Consider the following 24,746-nt stretch of genomic DNA (forward strand, 5'->3'; position numbering starts at 1 on the left):
CTTTCACAATTTAGATGGAAAGTGAAAAATGTTCTTTGGGAGTTTTGAACCCAGAATATTCAGATTATGAACCCCTGATTTATCATTTGAGCCATGGTTTGTATTCCTGACTCATGTGCCATGCTAGCATGCAACATGCAATTGAGAATGTAACGATTAACTGAGAATGTAATACTTCACGGGGGCGCTATAGAAAATGCAAACTTTAAACAGGCAAAAGTCATTTCTCGTTTGGCCGACAGCCATTAAACCTCCTTACACATGTGCCTTGACTCATGAGGAACACATCTATCACGTTGACCAGTAAGCACCGGCCTTAGATTGTCCGCAATTTTGAGCAGTTTGAAAAACACTTAAACCCAGGATTTTTAAGCTATTTGCGTGAAACTGTATCATCTGTGTGATCTCCTTCTTCACAGGATCTAGTCTGTTGGTCCAATGGCTTCTCGCTTAAGTGTGTCTTAGAACCTCAAGACTGCCAGTTCAAGCCTCACTTGATGCAGACTTCATTTAAGTTGCATTGCACACAAAATGATTGTGTCAATTAGTGCAATTGTTAAAGATAACCTGAAATGCCTCCTGGTAAATCTCTATCTTTGCTTTTTTTAAGGCGAGGAGCGTGGAATCAGCCCGCCTCCCTCTTCACGCCCTCTTTTAGCTCCGGTAGGAGGGGGAGGAGCATGGGTAAAGCCCGCCTCCAGTGGGAGGAGCTTAAACATTTACATAATAACTTGGGGAAAAAAATTAACTTACATTTTTTTTTAGTTTTTAACTCACAATCTCGTCTTTGCAAGGCATTTATCTTACTCATCTTAGGTTCTATTGTGTGCTCTTCAGTAAAAGATTAGAGACAGGCATAAACTTAGAATAAAACATCCTTTTATGAACCAAAGTCTGAGTTTTGAACCCTTAATCTCTGCTTTGCAAGGTCATAATATGCTACCACTGTGGTTCTGACTCAGCGAGTTCTATTGATTAGAGCCAGAAACAAATTTAGAAAATAAAACATCCTGTCTGAGTTTTGACCCCACAATCTTAGCTTGTTAAGGTATGTACCTTACCGCTGTAACTCCATGGTTCATACTCAACTTGTTCTATTGCATGCTCTTTGGTGAAAGATAGAGGCAGGCAGTGATGGAAGAAGTACTCATAAGGTTTTACTTAAGTAAAAGTATCAATACCGCAATGTAGAAATACTCTTTTGCAAAGTTTAGTATTAAAAATGGACTTGAGTAAAAGTACAAAATGTACTTAAAGTAACAAAAGTAAAAAGTACTATTCATGCAGAATGTCCTATTTCACAAATTTCAAATCTATATAATGTATAAAAATCTTTTGAAAATAGCAGATCTAACATTTTGGAAATGCAACATAACATTTTGGAAGTGGAACACAACATTTTGGAAGTGGAACGCAGTATTTTGGAAGTGGAACGTAACAGTACAGTACTTGAGTAAATGTACTTAGTTACTTTCCACCACTGGAGCCAGGCACAAATGTATATTAAAAAAAAGTGATTTATACTCAACTAGTCTTTTTTGAACCAAGAGACTTCTCAGTCTGAGTTTTTTACTTCAGCCATTTATCTTACCACTGTGGTTCAGTCACCTGGTTCTATATTGCGTGGTCTTTACTGACAGATAAGGGCGAAGCACAAACAGAAAAATGCATGTGTTAGCCATCTGACGATACACGAAAGAAGAAGCTGCTTTAACTGTTGTTCTGGATGTTAGCATTCAAAACATGCTTTGGAGTCACGAGCAGGACACTCGTGGTGGGGATTGAACCTGTGACCTTGGGAAAGTCCAGAGAACATCTTATCACAGTGATCCATGTGCTCTTTGTGCCACAGCAGTTTTCCTTGTGCTTTAACTGTTGTTCTTGAAGTCAGCCTTCAAAACATGCCATGGGGTCAAGATCAGGACACTCTTGGTGAAGTTTAAACTGGTGATCATAGGAACGCCTAGAGAACATCTTAACACAGTGTTGCTGTTCCAGTATACTATGTAAAAGAGCCTTTCCATGATACTGACATGATACTGATGATGTCATTATCATGGTCAGGCCCTGTCACAGGGATGTCAGGCCCTATCACAGCCCCATTACAGCGATGAAAGCCCTGTGACAGACTTTGTATTCAAAGGCCTTTGCCACTGCACCACAGAACCTGCACACCCAAGAGAGGTTTTCCTAGTGCTCTTGAAGCGTTCTTCTTAAAGGAGAGATCCGGCCATTTTAAGTGTTATCTTTGATGTGTCGCTAATCACTCACCAACATAGAAAGGGCCGTTGAGTTATTCCAGAGAATCCCCTGTCGTCCAGTCTGGCGACCCCCTCCATTGGCATAATGGGAGCTGTGTGTAAGAAATTCGCCTATTTTAACAGATGCAAAGTCTGTTTTTTTTCCTCCTAGTACTCATCGTGGAGTCTCATAAATAGGCGATTTTCACTCTTACACACTCTCCCATTATGCCGCTGCAAGGGGTCTGCAGAATGGACAACAGGGGCAGATCTGGAATTATTCAAAGTTCCTTTGTATGTTGGTGAGTGATTAGCGACACATCAAACATACAACCTAAAATGACCGGAACTCTCCTTTAATGTTACCTTTCAAAACAGGCTTTTTAGTTAAGAGAGGAACCCTCAATCATGGCAGGCATGGAAATCGAAGAAGGAATCTCTGTGATTACTTCCCCAGTAACTTCACACTTTAGGCAGGTTCTCCCAGTGCTCTTGAAGTGTTCCTCTGGATGTTACCTTTCAAAACATGCTCTGTAGTTAAGTGAGGAACACAACAATTCAGAAAAGGCATGGGAGGCACAGGAATGGAACAAGGAATCTCTAAAGGAATCTCAGAGTGCAAACCCTCTCCCCTCTGTGGTCAAGAAAGAGTTGCGTTGATGTTGTATAGTGTTATGCGTGCATCATCGGAAGAGGATGATTAATCTGCTGATAGGTGACATTTTAACTGTGCATATATTTGTGATGTGCATTCATTGCACATGTGCATGTGTAATTGTGCATGTATTGTTTGTACATGCCAGAGAAATTGATTGACAGCAATGCAGCCAGTACCTAGCCGTGCCTGTGGTTGAGGCAGGCTCAGGGAGATGGAGGGTGTTAAGTCGTCAGTATGAGGCATATGTCAGATCACTGACATGAGATGGGAAGAAGAGTGCTGGGGGTTGAGAAAGACAGATTACTGGATGGAGGCTTGGAGCTTTCATCACAGGCACGCACACTCACGCACGCACACTTGCACACACAAATGCTTATCGACGGCCCGACATTGGCTTGGTGTGTCACATTACAGACCACAGTACATCAGGAGATCAGATTAAGAGACATCGGGTGGTAAAAGGTGTTAAAAGTTGCTCCTGTAGACCTGTACACACCACACAGACTACAGCTGACAATCAGTTCATGGCAATTTTCTGCGCCTGCGTGAGAGGAACTAAATATACCATGAAGGAGTGGCTGAAGGATTAAAGTTTTTCGACTGCAACATTGACGTAGACATTAAACATACCCTCGCTCTCTCTTTCTTTCGGCGTGCACTCCTGCTCTCCCTCGCTCTATGTTTCTATGTTTATCGCTAAATCGAGTATCCGAGCCACACAGGCGCTTCTCTACCACCGACAGCAGTGGTGCACGTACCGCACATTCTACCATAGATTTTCGGCCTTAACCCTAATATCTCAAATAGCTGAAATGATCCAATGCATGGTCTAAGAAAATCCATACAATAGCACTATAGGGCGCAGGACTTTAATTTGGAAGGGTGCTGCGGTTTCCCATTCAAAATGGAGTGGGCATGACTGAGAACTTCACTGTGTGTCCAACTAAATAAGGACCCATGAATACTAGTTAGTTTAAACACTACAATTTACTTACCATTGAATGACAGCAGTAGGCTATGCACCAAATCCACTGCCATTCCTATCAATCTCCGGCATCAAATTGTTGTTGTTATTTGCTACGAAAGTAGCAACAAAATGGACATTGTTCTGTGTCTGACCAGCGTATACTGAGCTGATGCCTTGGTGGGTCAACATCCAACTTGCTCCTCCATTATACAAATGAGTGAGTGGATCACAAAAACAATTACAGCAGACCGTGCCAAAACATCTAGCTGTACATCAAACAAAGATGCTGAAGAGGTTTTAAATATAGAATTTTGTGTACTTAATAAAAATGAAAAAATGCTATGAAATAAACTCACCTGTTAGTGCCATGTTTCTTTTGCAGTGCTGTTGCTGTCTGGAAGAACTGGATAGAGCTGTCAGTGTAATTAGCATAAAGGAACTTGCCCCCAGGGGTTAAAATGATTATTGGTGTCTGTCTTTAATTTGTCTAAATCTGCTTTCAGTATACTGTACAAACAGGGCTGCAGCATCACCTACTCTTAGACACAGATGACAGTATCATCATAGTCAGTAGCATGTCAGTATCATGGTCAGTATCATTATGGTCAGTATCATTGTCAGTATCATGTCAGCATCATGGCCAGTATCATGGTTAGTCACGGTCAGTTATTATTTGTCAAAGTTGAAAACATGGGTGAATTACCTCAGGGTGGGCCCCTGAACATGAATCCTAATCAAGAACAAAAACCCTAAGCTTACCTTTAACACAAATGAAAATACATAGATCTTACTGTACCTACTCTAAGCTAAAGAAAAAACGTGAACAAACGATTAACTCTAAACTACGGAACTTAGCACACATCTAAAACACCGGAAAACATGGCGATACAACGACTGGTGGGGTTGGAGGAAAGTCTCCAGCCTGGTCACAGGAGCCAATCACCAGCAGGGTCCACCTAGTAGTTAGCCACTCACATTCAGACACCATACCACTCAGTCCACTCACACCAGCTGGCAACCAATCACTCAATCAGCACCACAAATTCACAGGGCAAGACACTACACATGGAAATAAACATATGACCATTGGGTCATAACAGTACCACGATCAGTATCATGTTATAATGGTCAGTATAATGGTCAGTGTCAGTATCATGGTCACTATTCATGTCAGTGTTATGTAGTATTCTCTCTCTCTCTCTCTCTCTCTCTCTCTCTCTCTCTCTCTCTCTCTCTCTCTCTCTCTCTCTCTCTCTCTCTCTCTTACCAAGCCTAGTTTGGCTTAATTTAGTTTATTGGTTTCATGTCAGTTGGGCTAAAAAGGCTGCTATCAAATACTCTTCACACAGACCACACATAGACAGCAGTCAAGCAGTAGTATTGTCTTCCTCTCTGGTTGGACATGTGCACTCCTTTGTCTGCTGAATAATGACAGCGTGAATAAGAGCCCAGCTCTTGTACCTCTTCAACCACTCCAGTGTCGGCAGACGAAGAAAAGAAAAGCAGCAGCCGTTTGAAGTTGAGGCCAAACAGATGAGCCGTGATAACATTCTGGACTGCGAATAACCATTATTATTTATTGTCTGAAACATCCTGTCCTGACGTCAGTGTGTGTGCACTGCACATGTATCATTCCGCATAGTGAAGTCTTTCAGAAGTACAGAACCATTTTTGCTAGTATCTAATGAATCACATTCGCCTCTCGGGTTTAGCTAGTCAAAATGTGTGAACTGTGTGTGAATAATTATTCTTAGACAAAGCAAAACTATTTTGTTGCAATTCCATTGCATAGTGTTGCTCAATTTAAAAGCGGGGTTAATAAAAAGTCCAAGATCATCGTCATAACAAATAATTTCCCCCAGTCTCTGTACTATTGTAATCTATACCTCCTTCATTTCCCTCCTCTCGGAGATGACTCATATCACTGCTACGGCCGGTGTCTGACATTATTGCCCCTGTATTTGTTCATTGAAGGAGAGAGAGACAAACACACACACACACACACACACACACACACACACACACACACACACACACACACACACACACACACACACACACACACACACTCACAGAAACTATGCATTAGGTAGTGATAAGAATAGCTGTTTTATTGTGTGCCACTGCCTTGGCCCCTAATGTTGAATGTGTTATCTGAGTGAGCAGCATGCCACACTAAGCTATGTGCATGTGACGCATGGCTGAACAGCATTCCACCTCCGGAGTGCATCGCAGGGCAGAGATAGCAGCGAGGAAACAGCAGCCAGACTGCCAACGTAGAGAGGCAGAAGGGGAGAGAGCAAGAGAGGGAGAGAACGAGAGAGATGGTATAAGGAGAGAACAGAGAGAGGGGGGGTAAGAAAGAAAGAGATCTAACCGATATAAAGGGAAATTGGAAGAAAGAGAAAAGAGAAAAGAAGAGATAGAGAGAGAAAGAGAGAGAGAGAGAGAGAGAGAGAGAGAGAGAGAGAGAGAGAGAGAGAGAGAGAGAACAGTACCAGGAACAAGTACTTAAGTGGAATGAAGTACCCTACTGTTGTAGATAAGATCGTTCTGCTTCTCCGGCCGCCATCACTAAAACGATTTGAGCAAAACGAATGCAGCTTATTATGTCTTTGGGGAACCACAAATCTCTTAACTGACACACAAGCAAACATTTGCAATCAGTGCAGCATCTGCACAAAAAAGGGACTGGAAAGTTTTCCTTTCTTTTGTTCATCAATGTTTTTTTTTTTACTCAAAATAAATAAACAGGGCAGTGAGTGTACCACCTTTTGTGTTGAATAAATGAGGCCAAGAGAACAAGGTGGTGGGAGCTGGGAATATTTGGGAAGCTGCAGTTCATCTAGTCAAAGCTGCGGAAAAATAAGCAATGGGATGCACCCGTTACGGCCTCAGTGCCCAGACGATGGCCCATCTGCCAGGAAGGCTCATAAGACCCTGGTCCTGGGGTCCTCTGTGGAACACACACACACACACACACACACACACACACACACACACACACACACACACACACACACACACACACACACACACACACACACACACACACACACACACACAGAGAGAGTAAGGACTAGATTTATCTGTGTAAGCCAATTCGTAATTTAACTTTGAGAGTGAAAAACGTGCCCTTTATTTAGATCAAATAGATTACAGCGAGGAAACAGCGATTGTAAATGTTTGTGCACAGCATACATGTCACATGAGCAAATCTTTCTGACAATATTACCAGTTAAACGTCTTTCTCTCTATCTACTGTAGAGCAGTGGTTTTCAAACTTTTTGAGCCCAGATTGCATACCAAGTTAAAATTTCAAGGCACAAACATTGCCACTCTACAAGTTCACAACACGTTGCATCACGTCGTATTGTGAGCTTGTAAATGGGCTATTTTTGAAATCCTTGAAATAAAAAAGTGTGAATAATAATGATTTTAAAACAAACAATTTGAATATAATGACATGCCCACAATAAAGACGTCGGGTTGAAATTTGTTTATAGTTCATTGAATGGATCCCCATTAGCTGACACCGGGGCGACAGCTAGTCTTACTGGGGTCCATATAAGATGCATACAAATATAAATACATGAAAAATACACTATACAAAAATTAAATACAACATAAGATTAAGATTCCGATCATGTGGTCTGCTGCAACAAGTGTGTCTTGTAAAGCTATCTTGAACGATAATTTATTTTGTGTGAGATGAATGTGAGATGGTAACAAGTTCCAGAATGATATAGATCTATAAATAACTGTGTTTGAGAAGATTAGTTCTTGGAGCAGGAAGTGTTAAATGGCCACGGCTGGCATTCCTGGTGTAATAATTGTGTGTGATTTAAAATAATGTTTCTGAAGAGACTACAACGCAGTTTTTGTTCGACAGATAACCATAACAGGTGTGTATGCATATATGCAATACTAATGCGTGTTGAACAATGAAGTGCCAGTCTGGCAGCTCTGTTCTGAACAAGTTGCAATTTGTTCAGGTCCGACTTAGTTGCCGCTGACCATACGACAGGACAGTAATGAAGGTGACAAAAAAAACATTCATGATCATGTCAGTACTATGTCAGTATCATGGGCAGTTGTATGGTCAGTATCATGGTCAGTATCATGCTCAGTATCATATGGTCAGTATCATGGTCATTATCATGGTCATTATTATGTCAATATCATGGTCAGTATCATGGTCAGTATCATGTCAATATCATGGTCAGTGTCATGGACAGTATCATGTCAGTATCATGGTCAGTATCATGCCAGTATCGTGTCAGTATCATGTCAGTATCATGGTCAATATCATGTCAGTATCATGTCAGTATCATGTCAGTATCATGGTCAGTATCATGGTCAGTATCATAGTCAGTATCATAGGCAGTATCATGGTCAGTAACATGGTCACAGTATCATGCCAGTATCATGTCAGTGGTTAAGGTTGAAAATTATAATTAAAACAATAATAATAATGTATGCTTTATCTTTTGCCTCTGTAGGGGGAAATTAGTCCACACTGCTGTAGAGGATATAGAATATAATGCAAGGTGTTTTACTCACTGAGTGCACACTATGGAGACGTGGCAAGGTGGATTTGAAGCATGAAGTAATGCCTCTGGCTGGAACCGTCTGTAGGTTGTATTGGCAAGGAGCAGGTCCCTCCCTCTGAGGTGGAGAGAACGATTGATTGATTGATTGATTGATTGATTGATTGATTGATTGATTGATTGATTGATTGATTGATGTTAACAATCCACAATGTTGATTGTGGATTTTTTTACAGTTTAATTCACAGGGATCTGATTTTGGTGATCTGTTTGGTGTGCACTTCTTATGTCCATTACATGTTTTAGATCATGCAGCAATAGGCTCCCCCTGACCCATTTTGGGAGCACAACACCTGGATCATATCATTTTACTCCTAGACCATAATACAGAAGTGAGATTAGCACCATTTTAATTGTGCTAGACGCTCAAGTCTTCTCCAGTGACACTGACAAAGTGCAAGGTTGGAGTAGCACTCATCTCTCAACTCCATCTCTCTCTGTCTTTTGGCCTGTCTAAACACCCCCCCCCCCCCTTCCCCTCTCTCTTTCTCTGTTGGCCTGTTTATCTTGCTCACCATCTACTTCTCTCTTTCTTCTGGCTATCTTCTCTCTCCCTCGCTGTTTTTTCTCCATTTCTCTGTGAGATGTTTTATTAAAGAACAGTCAGATGTTTTATTGAACAACATCAAAAGTCTCTCTCTGTATCTGTTTCTCTCTTTCTGTGTGTCTATGTGAGCCACTATCACTATCTCTCTCTCTCTCTCTCTCTCTCTCTCTCTCTCTCTCTCTCTCTCTCTCTCTCTCTCTCTCTCTCTCTCTCTCTCTCTCTCTCTCTCTCTCTCTCTCTCTCTCACACTGTCTCTCTCTCTACCACCTTGCCTTTCACTTCTCCTTTATTCCCACCCACTAAAACACATACTGGTCACCAGCACCAGTGAGTCGTGCAGAAATAGCTCACACGCCCTCCCCCTCCCTCTGCTCCACAGACATAAAATCTCTCATGTCCCCAAACGCAGGCCAACCTCTTATTTTCAGCCGGACTCTCTGATTCATAAACAAAATGGAGAGCGAAAGAGTGGACAGAGAGAGAGAGAGAGAGAGAGAGAGAGAGAGAGAGAGAGAGAGAGAGAGAGAGAGAGAGAGAGAGAGAGAGAGAGAGAGAGAGAGAGAGAGACAGAGAGAGAGAGACAGAGAGAAACAAGGATGTCTCCTTTCTCTCCTCTGGTGGTTGCTGCTACCATTACATGCCATTTGATCCTGGTGGCAGGTTCACTCGATCCTTCTCCTGCTAGCCTGCTTGGCCCTGTGTGGCTCCCTGGCCCTGGCACTGCCCACGTCCAGCCAGTGGTGCTAATGCAGGTGTATTTCACAGGAACAGTTGGAGAGAAATTCTCTAACAGCCCTGTCTCTCAGCGGTGGTACCACTGGTATGCACGCGTGTGCGCGTGTGCGTGTGTGTGTGTGCTCGTGTTTTTGCATGTGTGTGACTTTGAGCCAAGGCACCTGGCCTAGTTTCTGATTTCAGCGCAGCACGCTGGCACAATTCTCCCTGTGTGGCATGGATAACTGGCACATGCTTACAGAATGTCTGCTAAACCCTTCACCTTTGAACTTTCATTCATTATGGGCATCAGTGGTGCCATGCTGCAGCAAGCACCTCCATTTATATGGATCAGCACTAGCCTGGGGGCCCAAAAGTACTGCAGCTCCCATCTATTCTAGACTCCAGGTGAATGCGTTTACCTATGTGAGAGAACTAGCAGGACTATTTAAAACATCTGCAGCACGGCTGCTATAGATGCAGTGTACACAGTATGTCATCAAATGATGCCAGTCATACTCAAGTTCTGCATCAGCTTGGAACTGTTAACATTTCAAGTTGCCTATTTTGGGCATGTCATTATAAGCGAAAATGTTCTTCCTCAGTGGGATGACCAATTGATCTGAAATTGCACGTGGGCATTGGCTATTGGCAATAATATACAGAAAGTGGAAGCCTATTCTTCACTTTTCACAAATCTAAGCTGTTTAGCATTTTCACCATGGGCTGTGCAGTCGCGGTCCCATAGCTCGGATCGACGCTGGGGAGAAACGTGGGTAAGGACCAGTTTTCAAAACTAAATGTAAAATATTACATCTACAAGCTCACAATGTGCCACAATGCAAGATGTTGTGAGCTTGTAGATCGGCTATTTTCGCCCTGTGACACCTTCGGATGACAAAGTATAAAATAGGGCTTAAGTGGTTAACTAAGCCAAACAACCATGGAGACTCAACTTAAGATGACTGCACAGTTAAATTCAGACATTTGAATTGCAGGCAGAATGTGTTCCTTCCAAGCACAATGCACAAATCTAGGACATATAATGGCCTTGGGATAGAAAAATAATGTCAAATCTGAATAAATACATTTGAGGGGGAAAAAACAGAAGATTCTCTTTGTTGCATTTTCAAATGCCTTCAGTCCTCTTGATAGTTCTCTTTTGATATGTGAAAATCAATTTCATAATATTATGAGTTCAGAGAGCATACAAATCCTACAAGTCCTTTCCCATCAGTGCAGCTTTATAAGGACAGCCTAACTAGTCCAAGTACAAAACCATTAAGACCGTCTCCACCTTTGACCTACTTGTGTCTGTCCAACCTGCCCTCTTAACATCAGGTCACGTCAGCTGTCTAAAGGCTTGGCGGCAGCCCCTCAGTATGATCACTAAAGGGATTTGTTTAGCCACTTAACCTTTGACAATAAACCTGTGTCGGACTCATCGCGACACCAGTAGAAAGGAGAAAACTGCTCCCAACTCTGCGGTGATAACACCCTTGGGATTTCTTAGCACTTTTCCTTCTCTGTCAACACCCAGCAGCTGCAGGCACAGCTCAAATGTCCATCAGCTTCCATGGACACACAGAGGGGGCTAGGCTGCAAACCACACCATGCAATGCGACACAAACATGACTTGTCAGTCAGTGCAGTGCCATAATAGGCGCTCGGCCGGGCAGATGATGTAATCCAATAACCTCTGGGGGTGCTCTTTTCTTCGACAGTAACAGTTGTCACCAGGGATGTGGGCTACTGCGCCCCATACTTTTCGAGTTGACTTAAATGTGTCCCATAATGCAAATCGGCATAGAACCGAGGTGACATATAATGTATCCTTACTTGGAAAATGGCAGAAAAGATTATAGGAAGGAACAGGAGGGGTTTTACTATTTTTAGAAATAAAATCTCACAATTAAAAGCATCGTAAAGCAGATTAAAACAAATCCATGTTAGATATGTTCTATATTATATATCGGAGAGGGCAATTCCCCCCTCCATTTGAATGAGAGCTCGCTGTGATGTCATTGGCAGTGTTAAGGGACTACTAGTTTCCCAACTGGTTTCCCAACTTTCCAGGGTGATAGTTACTATTTTAAAAATCGAGTCGTTTTTTAAGTAGTTCATTTTTTCCCATCAACATCTGGGGAGCTTGGACCAAAGCATCTGACTGCATTTACTAAGCCCACAAGGGCAAGGTGCATAAAAGCTAGTCTGGACAGACGTTAGTAACTATAATCTGGCATGATAATGACGTCTGGGGGGAAAAACTACCATATTATGCATGAATAGCCAACTGAAAATGGGTCGGCTTCCCCTGTCATCAACGTACAAAGACAGCAGCAATGGAGACAAAGGGGGCATCCGGGTGGTACAGAGGTAATGTTCTGACCCACCATCGTGGAGACAGGGGTTCGATTCCTCCATGGTGCCTTGGCTGGGCACGCCAGCCAACACAATTAACCAGTGATGGATGAAGTACGTTGAAGTAGGCTTTTTACTTAAGTAAAAGTAGCAATACCACAACACAAACACCCTGTTACGAGTAAAAGTCCTGTATTCAACATTTACTGCATTACACCCTCCTGGTGAAACTCCTCCCTTGACAGGTTGGAAAGAAGCATCTGGGGATGTCATGTGCATCGGAGGAGACACAATGGTTCTCTATACCAGTGGTTCTCAACATTTTCAGGCCGCGACACCCCAAAATAATCATATTTGAACTGGGGACCCCCCAACCCTGACAAGCACTTGGAATTGTAGTAGTTGAGGTATTACATTTAATTTGACTCGGTTCCACAGATAAGCCCACAACGCCTCACAACTTGTGAGCTTGTAGATCGGCTATTTTCGTTTTTTTGTTGCTTTCTTATATGATTTGACAATTTGGCCAATGTTTGACCAGTTCTTTTTTCTTTTCTTTATTTTTTTGGTATTAAAAAGGTCTTAAAGTCCTTAAATTATCCCTTTACTGTCATCTGGGGTCCCCGCCTGGGGACCAAACTGGGGGAGGGGGGGCATAAGATATGGGAAAAAAAGATGAAGAAAAAAGTAATCAGTGCATTTTCTCAATATAACAGTTATTTACAAACGTTTGGCTACACAGACCCCATAACTGTTGCACCATGGCATCTCCGGCCAAAGATACTGGAAGGGTAGTCTCTCGTGACAGACTGTTGGCTCACACAATGTGCAAATGCTTCCGCCTAACAGTCTGTACTTCGGAAGTGCAGGACACGTGCAGAAAATAAAGCGGATGCTGTTTTTTATAAATGTGTAGGAAATTGTATTGCCTGCCTCCAGACTTTTTTAGTGGCATGCCAGATTGAAATTATAGATACTAAAGTCTGTCTGTTCATGTGCAAGTAGGAAGTTCTGATTTCCTACAGCAAACTTTTGTAGTTTACTAGCTTCAATGTCATTAGCTAAATTTTTAAGTAGTGCTTCTCGCTGAGTCGCAGCGTTGCTGTTTCAGTGTAGAGTAATAGATTGTCATAGAAGTTATGTTCAGAGTCGCTTCACCAACACTGGTTATTGGGGGCTTGTAACCAGAACCTTATCTTAACGTACATTGTAATTAACCCTTTTCTTCTGTGGGCAATGGAAAGAATGGTCATAATAACCGCCGGTGACTAGATACTCACCGGCAGAAAGCTGATACGCCGTACAACAGACCGAAACATCACATGCCTGCAAGGAGAGGAAAGAGGGAAAGAGAGAGGGAGGGAGAGAGATGGTGCCGTGAATAGCAGAGAGAAGAACAGTGAAGGAGGAAGAGAGAGAGAGAGAGAAAGAGAGAGAGAGAGAGAGAGAGAGAGAGAGAGAGAGAGAAAAAAAATGAAAGAACAGTGTTAATTAATTAATATGTAAAAATGAATAAATGTATTAATTTGTAAAAAATGTAAATGAGACTGTACAAATGAAACCTCATGATTGTGTGTGTGTGTGTGTGTGTGTGTGTGTGTGTGTGTGTGTGTGTGTGTGTGTGTGTGTGTGTGTGTGTGTGTGTGTGTGTGTGTGTGTGTGTGTGTGTGTGTGTGTGTTAGTGTCATATGAAGAGGGACGACTGCGATCAAGGGATGATTCACAGGCCGCCTGCTAGGCTGAGATTCAAGATGGTCTGAGAGTGAGAGTGGGATGGGTGGATGGCTGCTGAAGGCTTACTTGCAGTGAGTCTTATCCACCGGTTTCTCTGTCACGTTGTACTCACACGGTGAAATGTTTATATCCTAAACATAGCACATACAAAAAAGGAGAGCATTAGAGGATCATGATCATTTTGTCCACAGCATGTAATGTGTTTCCAACAACTACAGTATAGGCTACATTTATATTTATTTTTATTCTCAGCACTTTATAAGCCTGCCTGCAACAGTATTGTGAGCATGTAGAGGTCTCTTGTGTAGGTGTCACAAAACATGTCATTACAGGGTCAAAAGCACAATCAAAACATAACATTTCAATGAACAGTGCCTACACTAATTACATCCTTTATGCTTTGAACAATTTAACAGCATCACACCCTCTTTTCTGTTACAAGAGAGGACACAGGAAGCTATAAACAATCCTGCTTTAACATTTAACCCTATTTTGGGCATGTCATTATAGGCACACATCTTAAAAAAATAGAGAAAATAGCAGATCTACAACCTCAGAACGCGTCACAACTGGCTATTTTTGCAGGACACCATTGTACGATGAAGTATAAAACATAGCTTAAGTTGACTGGTTGGGGCATAAATTGTTTGTGAAGGGAAAAACAACAAAGAAACAAATAACCACCAAAGCGGTACCAGTCACCCACCTTGTCCCTGACGCCCAGGCTGAAGTTGTCAGGGCGGGGTTGGTTCTTGAAGGAGTAAGAGGCCTGGCGCCTTAGGACCTCCTGTATTGAGTCGGTGTAGCCGTACACGCCGGGTAACAGTAGGTCCCCCTTTCGCACGCCATGAGTCAGGGCTGTCCTGCCCAGGCCCTTAAAGCCATAGGTCTTCCTCACTGGGTTCAGGCTGTCTTCCTCGATGAAGTCTCGGATGTGGTATTGACCTGGGATGGGTGTGTCCTGGGAAAAGGGTATAAGGGTTGTCGTTTTTGTTTTTCTGTCAGTATACAGAGGCAAGGCACAAGACAGAGAGAGAGAGAGAGAGGTGATGATGATGATAATGATAAAAGTCATGATGCAACTACATTACTCTGCTTGAAACACTGTTTATCAGGGACCCAGATAGTCTCATCTATAATATAACTTTTAATGGAGAGAGTGGAGGCTCGATGAGGACATCAGCTCCTGATACACAAATTCTTTGCAGATGCACACAGGCTGATTGTTATTTCCTGATATAAGTACAAGTTCAAAGTACTGCCTCTAAAACTACATGGGCCACTGCTTTTGGGCTGAACCGAAGCCATGGAAGCTGCGCAAAGTGCTTTTCGAGAAATGTTAGGAACCCCTGTCCAGTAATACAAAAACCTACTTTTAACGTTGCCAGCCACCATCTTCCTCGACCACAAAGGTCTGCTTTCTGACTGGCCTCCTGTAAAAAAAAGATGAAAATCAAGATATTCGATGAGTTCGCAAATGTTCAGGGTGTGGTTAATTCACTTTTCATAGACATTCAGATAGCCTTACTCGTTGTTATGAGACAAAGATGAGACACTAGGCTATGTCCTCAAATTTCAGGTTGTTCACGACGTGTGGACACATGCTTATAAAGGTTCTGTTGTCTCACATTCCTCACACAAACGATTACGGAGGCCATGGTTTATCTTTGTAGATCCCCTTACCTTCTCTGTTCTATCTGCATTCCTGGACATGTCACTGACTTTAGAGGTGTCTTTGTTTTTCCATGTGGCCGTATCCTTGCACCGCTGCAATCTGCTGTCCACGGTGCTCGACAGGGCAGATCCAGTGACACCTGACCACCAATAAACTGTGACTGTTACTATAGTAGCGACTCCGCTATCGATCAATTTTTCAACAAGCTGGCCTGGAAAGAGGGCTAAATTTAGACTCACCAACCAGTGTGAGGTTTAGGAAGGTGATTTTGAGGAAGTTATTATTGCGAGTATCAAGGTACACGACTACAGTATACAGCTAATTACTGATGTGGATGTCACATATTTTGTCTCATGGTGTACCACCCAATTTACAATGATACTTTTCAGCGATGTAGCCTACCGTAGCAATTGTGTAAGGTAGACAACTACTGTCACAAAGTTACAATGTATAGGTCATGACAATACAGGTCTATAATTTATATTGCCACACCTTCCCTGCCGATATACTGTACAACTGCCATTGCCATGTCTGGACATGTTTCATGTCCTTGCCAAGAGAAACTATGTAAAAAATGAACCCACTGCTTCTACCTCTTGTGGCATACCCTCAGAAGGCTCCTGCAGTGTGCTGTACGCAGTCATACACAAACATACACACGGCACACGCACATGCAGAATAGCATACACACACGCATGTGCACACACACATGCACGCATGCATGCACACGCACACACACACATTGCACACACACACACTGTGTCAGCACAGCAAGCAACAGAGGACCATCACCTAAAGAGTGATTTAGGCTTAGTTCCGTGCTGGTGTCTCACACCGAAAATAGTCGATCTACAAGTTCACAATACATCACAGCTTGCGCGTTGTGAGCTAGTAGATCTGCTGTTGTCTGTGCTCGACACGGCGCACAACCAAGTATAAATCAGGCATAAGCCTGCTAAAATCTCTCTCTGGGAGCAAAATCAACATTCAGCCCTGTTGCTAGGATACATGGAACATATGATTCGGATGAGCCAAGATTTCATGTTTACATTGCTTGTCAAGGAACTCCCATGTGACACTATGGAGTGCATATGAAGACACACTCAGTGACTGTTAAGGATGTGATGTCTCGTTGAGGTATACATATCAATCAAAAAATGTCAACAGCTTCAATTGGAATGAATTGAATATCAATATTGCCAAAGTTTCAAGGTAAGATGGATCATAATTTGATACATTCAATTTCTTTCACCCTATCATGTGTGTGTGTGTGTGTGTGTGTGTGTGTGTGTGTGTGTATGTGTGTGTGTGTGTGTGTGTGTGTGTGTGTGTGTGTGTGTGTGTGTGTGTGTGTGTGCGTGCGTGCGTGCGTGCGTGCGTGCGTGCGTGCGTGTGTGTGTGTGTCTGCGTGCGTGCGTGCGGTGGGCATTTGGGTTGCTGCATATTCACCCAGAGGACCTCCACTGCAGTGGATCAGTAGTTGATGTGGTGTGGATGTACTGTATGTGGATCATAGAGTTCAGATATCTATATTACATATCTTGTTTTTCATCTCACCATTTACTGCCATCAGTGCAATCTCTCATTAGTATAACTCAGACGACCACGGCAATGGTTTCAAGATGTGTGTCATTCACAGATTTTAATAAGTAGGCTATTTTAAGTATGCCACTTATACTGAGAAAGCATTTTTAAAAAGCCCTTGTTAATTGGTGTTAATTGGTTCTGACAAGATGAATGCCTGTGGTGTCATTGATTCACACCTTGCAATGCTGTTAACTCCCCACTGTCTTTGCACACCTCTCGGGAAGCAAAGGTTTGTCATGTGACAAACATTAATTCTGACAAAATCATATCAAAGGTACTTTCAGTGAACTATCCCTTTGAATTATGCTTATCCTATTGACGTATATGATATATTGCTTGCCGCCTGTCCAGGGCCTTTTTATGTAGTGCTCAATATGTTTAACATGCACCCCCAGGGACTATTAAACATGCATGACTAGCCAAGCCTCCAACAGCCCCAGCTTTTACTGCTCCATGAACTGAACCAAAATCAACATAATTTAAAACATCAAAGATACAGTATTCACCTGTTTCCTAGGCTGAGTTTTCCACTTCCTGTCAGATTTCATTGGATATCATTAGTCATCTGACCAGTTTCATTGGATTTCATTGGATCAAATCGACAGGAAGTGGAAAGCCTAGGAAACAGGTGAATAGGTTCAGAATGTTTGTAAACAACAGGCCTATGGGGGATTTTACGATGCAAAAAAATCTAGTTTGTCAACCTATGGATATTTCTAATGGTCAAAAACAAAGCGTCCTGTTCTTCCAGAATTAAGGTTAATGAATAATGCTCCTATGCGATGCTGCCGGTGTTATGTACCAGAAACGCACTTTTGGTTGTGGTCATGATTCTGTCTATAGCCTAGAAAATGCTTACTAAGTTCTCAAAGTATTTATCCACTGACACACTAAGAAGCCTGCCATAATGACGCAGGAGGGCAGGGCTGATTGATGGTACAAGAATTGGTTGAGCCACTAGTATGTCCGGATGATATATCTACAAGCAAAAGAGTGTACTCTATATGATCAAACCAAGGCTAAATTACCTGCTGGTACAAAACACACAGGAGGCAGGGCAGAGGTCCACGATAGAGCTTTATTTCGTCATTCATCAAAATAACAAACTCAGTATCTCTGCAAGCTACTGTAACAAACTCAATATTCAGAAAGTTAAAACCAAAAAAACAAAACCGGGTACAACTCTATTTACACCATGGTTTCTGATGTACGCTCGCTCAATCACCTGTACCTTGCAATTCAGGGGGCATTTGCCAAGTAAGACATGAGGCTGTCAGCTTCTCTATGTGGTGCTGTGCCAACAGCAGCAGACACACATGGCCCCCCATCTAGTCAGTGGGGGGGATTGGACAGTACACAGCTAATCTAATGTTGAGTACCATTGTGTGCACACTTCAAAATAGAAGCCTTTGATCCCACTCAGTGCTTTTATTTTAATGACAATACAGATTTGATATGAGCTTAGCTGAACATTAAGAGGCATTGGCTGATGCTCCTCTCAGTGCCTGGGGGGGGGGGGGGGGGGGCAGGGATTTAATACAGGGGATGGTTCAAATGGTAAACATGGTTTCATGTGTATTCTAAGAGCAACAAAAAGAAAAAAAAGTCTCTATCAAAAAAGGAGCATCCTGTCAATACAAAAATGGGAATTATTACAGCGTATACAAACTCAAGGATCCATTATAACCGAGAAAACAAGACAATTTTCAAATCTGGGTAGATTGTTAATTTTATTGGAAAACAAAAATATACAACTTGGAATGGATTTTGAGGCATGGCCAGAGGCCATAAAAAAAAAGAGAAAAAAAGAAAGAAAGAAAAATTAAAGTTGTGAGTAAAACATTAAAAAGCAGATTAAAACAAAGTTGTTTTCTGGTAATATAGAACAGCAGATACAAAAAGAGTTTGTACGAGTACCTAGGAGATACACCCGTGTCATTTTTTTGCAGTAGTGCAATGCTGAGAGATTTTTTTTCCCATATACTTTGTCCGTAGTCCATGCAGAGTTAAACTCCTCTACACTGTTTCCATGCCAACGGTGTTGCCAAGTGACAACCAGCCGACAGGGTTTCCAATGTTGCCATGCGTGGAGGGGGCCTGAGCCCACATGACAGGAAGGTTCCAAGTTCTCCGGCCCCCTACGGGCCTCCACGGGCATCTGGTTGTATGACTGCTCCGTCACTCCAAAACACCATGACAGCAAAAGAAAAAGGGACATGGGGACAAGAGCCTATGCAGTTTACATGCAGTTCCTTTGGACAGCAGGGAAGTAGGGCAGGGACGAAGGAGGGGGCTATTAAGATTTTACAGATAAATTACACAAAGAAAAAAAGGCAAATTATTTATATAAGAAAAATCTGTACAAGGCCTTCACTTCGCTGTCATCATTTGTACGAACTCTGTAAAGAGAGGGAGGGGGGGGTGGTTATAGTTAATGAACATTTACCATCATGTAAAACAAGTGACCCAAACATACATGATAACTGTTTACATGCCTAAATTCTGTACCCACCTTCATAGTTGACCTGTCCGTCACCGTCAATGTCTGCTTCTCTGATCATCTCGTCAACCTCCTCATCAGTTAGCTTCTCTCCCAGGTTTGTCATCACATGGCGCAACTCTGCAGCACTGATGTATCCATTACCATCCTGTAGAATACATTGGTTAAATACACACACACACAACTGGGAAAAAAAAGGGAGGGCACAGACCTGGACCTCTTACAAAAGTCATTTTCGACAGGCTACACAGTCTCAGAATCTAAATTGAGCTTTACCTTGTCAAAGACACGGAATGCTTCTCTTATCTCCTCCTCACTGTCTGTGTCCTTCATCTTCCTGGCCATCATGGTCAGGAACTCTGGGAAGTCTATCGTTCCATTGCCTGGCAGAGAGAAAGCGAAAGAGGGAGGGGTCAGGGGTTTCAATAACATGTGGCTCTATGAATATTCAAGTGAGTGGTGTTGTTCCCTCACCATCTGCATCCACTTCGTTGATCATGTCCTGCAGCTCTGCCTCTGTGGGGTTCTGACCCAGAGAGCGCATTACGGTACCAAGCTCTTTGGTGGTGATGGTGCCATCGCCGTCCTTGTCAAAGAGTGAAAAGGCCTCCTTGAACTCTGTCGAAAGAAAAAAAAAGAAAACGAGCTTGTGAGCTTGAGGAAGTCACAGCTTGGAATGCAAACCTAAACAAAAAAAATAAAAGCTTGCCATAACCAGACTATCAGTCAATGTCTCTCATTGCAGTTAAGCAATGCATTATCATGATAAGACATTTTCTTACTAAGTAAGCCCTGAATCAACTCATGGCTCAAGGACATTACATCACTCCCATCTCTGCAACAGAGCAGCTATATCATTTGATGAGACTAATTTATAACTTTGAGGTTCTAAGTCCGACTACACAGGTGGCTCCAAATGTGACGCTAAGCAACAAGCAGGGTTAAGTCAGGCTAAATGAGCCTGTAATGACAGCGAGCTGAGAGTTGGGGGGGGGGGCATGACAAGGCCAATGTGCAGAGGCATCTTGTCATCATTATGAGGTACGCGACACATACTCCGCAGTTTCTGGGATCACTAAACGTGGAAACGCCATTGTTATGAGAAAATGACTTGTGATAATGACAGGCTGCACCCTAAACAGGAAGTCAGTGAAATCCAACCCGTCCGTCACGCACCATAAACAGAAAACAACCACGGGCACAACGCCTCAGTTATGACGATTAATGCCAAATGCAAGGGAAACAAGGCCGTGTATGGGAACACCGTGTTGCATATACAAACTGACACCACTCGTGAAAGACGCCTGTTGAGGTCAGCAAACCACTGACTGAGCAAGGGTTTACCAAATGAAAGCTGATGCCATGAAATACAGCAACAGTCTGGACAGTGGTCAGCATATTGTGAAACCTGAGGACTAAAGTGAATTATGTTAACTGAAGCAGCAGGCAGGCAGAAGATCTGGTAAGACAAGCATCTACTCAGAGGTAGTGCTTAGGGGATTGCCCTGACCATTGTACACATAAGTGAATTCTTATTACAGACTAGGGTGTGCACATTACAGTCATCAGGCCGTGTGCAGCTGCATGCCTCATACTACGACAATTACATTCCATCTCAACATTTGGCTATACAGACTCATGTTTCAACTGCCTTTTCCTTCCTTGAACTTGCCAAGATTCCATTCAGCGGAAAACACACCCAGGCCAAAGGCCACATCAGACGCAGGATGTAAAACACTGGCCACAATGCCTCACTAGAACACAGCCCTTGGAGATTACATAATTTATTACATGGCAACCATGAAAATGCAAAAGAGGTTTCCATCATGGAGTCCTTGAAGGCTACAGAGTCGACTGACAGCCTGTTCATTCATTCCTCTTTTATGACCAGTAGGCTGTCCCATGGAAAGCCTTAAAAGGCAAAAGTATAAATCCAATGCAAGGGATGTCAGGATCCACAGCATGGCCACGTGCCAGGGTAGGGAGAACAGAAGTAGCTCAATGCATCGATGTCTTACCGGCAATCTGTTCCTCTGTCAGCTGATCAGCCTAGGGGGAAGAAGGAGATGAGGCCATTAAGAATCAAAACTCATATGCCACACAAGCTGTTTAAATATAGTGCACAGATATCCCACCATATGAAACGTTTCCTTTTCCCCATTAAACGGACTGAAAATACACTCCACATATCATTTCAATGTTATCTAGGAATACTGCAGTAGCATAACTGGTATGCATCTGTTAATACATTATAGAATCATACAACCCAATGCTCAAGGCAACTATGGGTCTGGGAAAAGACTAGACATCGGTTGATGAGGCAAAGGCGCCCCAAAATCAATACACATGAGTGCTAACAGGGATGTCCAGACAGCCAACATGGCTCAGACTCACAGACATGTTGCATGTCATGATGCCCGGCATTACTTTGACAGCAACAACGTACACAATGAATGGCTTACAATTTGGCGGTAAATAACTAGGCAGTGGGCGCCGACATTAGCTAGCTGTCAAGGCTAGCCAAATGACGGCCCAGGAGGAGTGTATTCAAAAGAGCAATAAAAAACTCAAAATAAGTCGGAAAATAGCCAATTAATAACTACACAGCGTCAGTTTGATACCAAATCAAGTACTATCTGACAAGTGGCGTTCAAATGAGCTTCACGACTAACGCAGACGAATACATTTAAAGCAGCCACATTTAATGCGTCAAGTATTTCTACTTCTGGGGTGGGGGGGAGCAATGAATGTATCATTTCAAATCAAAACTCTAGGGCAGTTGTTGCTGCGACGAGGCATCGATTAAGAGCGACGATGTAAGAGCTGGGCTAAGCTACCATTAGCCTGGTGTAATCAGATAGCATGTCAGTAGAGCACGTCCACTACTAGCTAGCAGCGTTGCCAGATCTGAGAGAAACAAGCACCCTGGTGTAGGAAAGCAAGCCCAAAAGAAGCGACTAGGGCGCCAACTATCTAAGTGTAGTGCGGTTCTAGGGCACGTGAACGGCCATTTGAAAATAGCAGATCTACAAGCTCACAGAGCTTATAGATCTGTCATTTAAAAAACATATGTATAGAAGAAAATGTGAAAAATGTGAATAGAAAAAAAAAGTTCCTGCCATAAAATATTTTCAGATGGGGTTCTGTGGTGTGGACAAATATATATTAATTTAGGCGGTCCTTGCCATGAAAGTGTTTGAGAATCCCTGGTTTAAACAAGGTGTTAGTTGGAAGCCCAAAATAGGCTTTAGAAACGAGGCCAAAAAAACCGCAACCACCAATATTTAACAAGCCACTTCAGAAAAAGAAGCCCACAGTCGCTTATAAAAATAGGACATGGCAACACCACTAGCTGTAGCTGAGGATCTGCTGCTCTAGTCTGCACTGCAGCAGCTCTAGTACTGGGTTGAGGCGCCAGCCTCGGAGGAGACGTTGTTGCGCTGCTTGGGGGTAAAAAACACAACCAAAGAAGAAAGACAAACTCTCCGAATCGCCGACAACAGAGGGGAAGTCAAGGAATATGATGTCTTTCTGTTCTTACCATTTCGAAGTAGATGTAGCGGCCGGTTTAACGACGAAAGTCCGCAAGAGAAACCAAAGCTCACGCACCACAGACTCACTCTAACTGACTGACTGAAGATCTGTATGAATGCACTGTAGAGACAGGCAACTGGACGCGCCTTTAACGGCTGCCCATAAACCCCTCCTCCTTTCCAGATCCATCCGCCGACTTCCAGTTTCTCCATTGAATACCAAAACGCTCGCCCCAAAACACAGTCGCCCGGGGCAAATCCGGTGGGATTCGCCTGGTGTTCCTAAACGTAACCTCAGTAAACTATGCCTAAACCTAACCTTATTCCTAAACGTAACCTCAGTAAAACGGTGCCAAAACCCAACCTTATTTCTAAACTTAACCTCAGTAAAACTATGCCTAACCCTAAACTTATTTCTAACCTTATCCTCTGTAAAACAAATACAGGAACCGCTGGTCCGCGAAAGAAATGGGGGTGAGCGTGTTTTGGGGCGAGTATTCCGGTTACCACTCCATTTACTAAAACGAACGAAAGGGGGATTTCTGAAAGCATTACGATACTCTATAAACCCAATGCGAGATTGACTACATAATCATATTTTATTGTGGGCATTAAACGCGTGAATTTTAAAGTAACTTGGCCGTCGCTGGCGGCCTAGATAGCGTGCGTATGAATACTTTCTGCTAGTCCGTGACAGGGCCGCAAGACGTAGCAGGGTGAAATAGCGCTCTCTGATTGGTGCGTTTGTACCTGCAATGCGTCACTCCCTTGGTCTGCGCTGCTGCCGCTGCATCCAGCCCATAGACATGTCCCAGTCAGGGCCACAGGCACGGCAGACAGGCTTGTTGCACCGTGTATACATATGGGCATCATCTTTAAGGGACACCCAAGGAGATAGTTTTGATAAGCATTTAGTTACAAGGGGCATGTTGCATCACTTAGGACCCTAATACTACTACTACTGACCCAGTTTGGGTCGACATGGATTTATTTATTCTCTTAAACTTCTGCAGCATTCTCATGAATAATAATTTTGCCAAATTTTTTTTAACATGAAGCTGAATAGCTGAATCATTCATTTTTGAATGTTGTCATCCACTATGCTAGCACATATGACCCCATATAGGCTAACATAATGTATACTGTCTGTGGCTCTGAATGAAAAGTTCCTTTGACCTGTAGGTTGCGTGTCTGCAACGTATTATGTTTTGTGTACAATGGGATGCATTGTCTGGACTGACATGGCGGGTGCATAGCAGAATAGTGTGTGTGTGTGTGTGCGTGTGTGTGTGTGTGTGTGTGTGTGTGTGTGTGTGTGTGTGTGTGTGTGTGTGTGTCAGAGCATGGTGAGTGCATGTGCTGATGTGTGATATGTGACTGGGCCTGTAGCAGGCGTGCTGTCAGATGACTGTGGATTCTCAGGTCTAATTGCGCTGCTGGTGTGGAAGGGAGTATCTGATAGCCTGATTTCTTATGCTCCACTGCTCCCCTGTCTCCCCCTGGCCACCTGTCTCTGTCCCACGGGAGATGCGGAGGAGGGTATAGTGAGACATGTGTGTGCGGACGATTTGAAGAGCCACTGAGAGAATGTACCAGAATCTCTCTCTCATGTCCCAAAAC

At 43.0% G+C, this 24,746-nt stretch overlaps 2 protein-coding genes across 2 annotated transcripts; both read right to left on the reverse strand.

Annotated features, from left to right (window-relative positions):
- Positions 1-6,710: 6,710 nt before the first annotated feature.
- On the reverse strand, positions 6,711-15,633 carry stpg4 (sperm-tail PG-rich repeat containing 4; the record flags this gene model as incomplete). Its single annotated transcript, XM_084076054.1, has 7 exons — positions 15,515-15,633; positions 15,205-15,264; positions 14,538-14,792; positions 13,898-13,962; positions 13,378-13,423; positions 8,429-8,533; positions 6,711-6,821 (listed from the first exon to the last, which is right to left on the reverse strand). Exons 1-7 carry the CDS (start codon positions 15,542-15,544, stop codon positions 6,711-6,713), a joined length of 672 nt encoding a protein of 223 aa, XP_083932180.1. The 5' UTR covers positions 15,545-15,633.
- A 2,518-nt stretch (positions 15,634-18,151) lies between these two features.
- calm2a (calmodulin 2a (phosphorylase kinase, delta)) lies at positions 18,152-23,248 on the reverse strand. The gene is made up of 6 exons (XM_084076512.1): positions 23,135-23,248; positions 21,612-21,642; positions 20,068-20,211; positions 19,870-19,976; positions 19,606-19,741; positions 18,152-19,492 (listed from the first exon to the last, which is right to left on the reverse strand). Exons 1-6 carry the CDS (start codon positions 23,135-23,137, stop codon positions 19,464-19,466), a joined length of 450 nt encoding a protein of 149 aa, XP_083932638.1. The 5' UTR covers positions 23,138-23,248; the 3' UTR covers positions 18,152-19,463.
- Positions 23,249-24,746: the final 1,498 nt, after the last annotated feature.

The sequence above is a fragment of the Gymnoscopelus microlampas genome (genome assembly GCF_963454915.1).
Source record: "Gymnoscopelus microlampas genome assembly, chromosome: 13".
NCBI lineage: Eukaryota > Metazoa > Chordata > Actinopteri > Myctophiformes > Myctophidae > Gymnoscopelus > Gymnoscopelus microlampas.

Excerpts from the sequence above, each read along its gene's own strand:
- calm2a (XM_084076512.1), bottom strand. Across the intron at positions 20,212-21,611 it reads GACAGAGGAACAGATTGCCG|AGTTCAAGGAGGCCTTTTCA; the intron begins GTAAGACATCGA and ends TTCTTTCGACAG. Across the intron at positions 19,742-19,869 it reads CATTCCGTGTCTTTGACAAG|GATGGTAATGGATACATCAG; the intron begins GTAAAGCTCAAT and ends TGTATTCTACAG.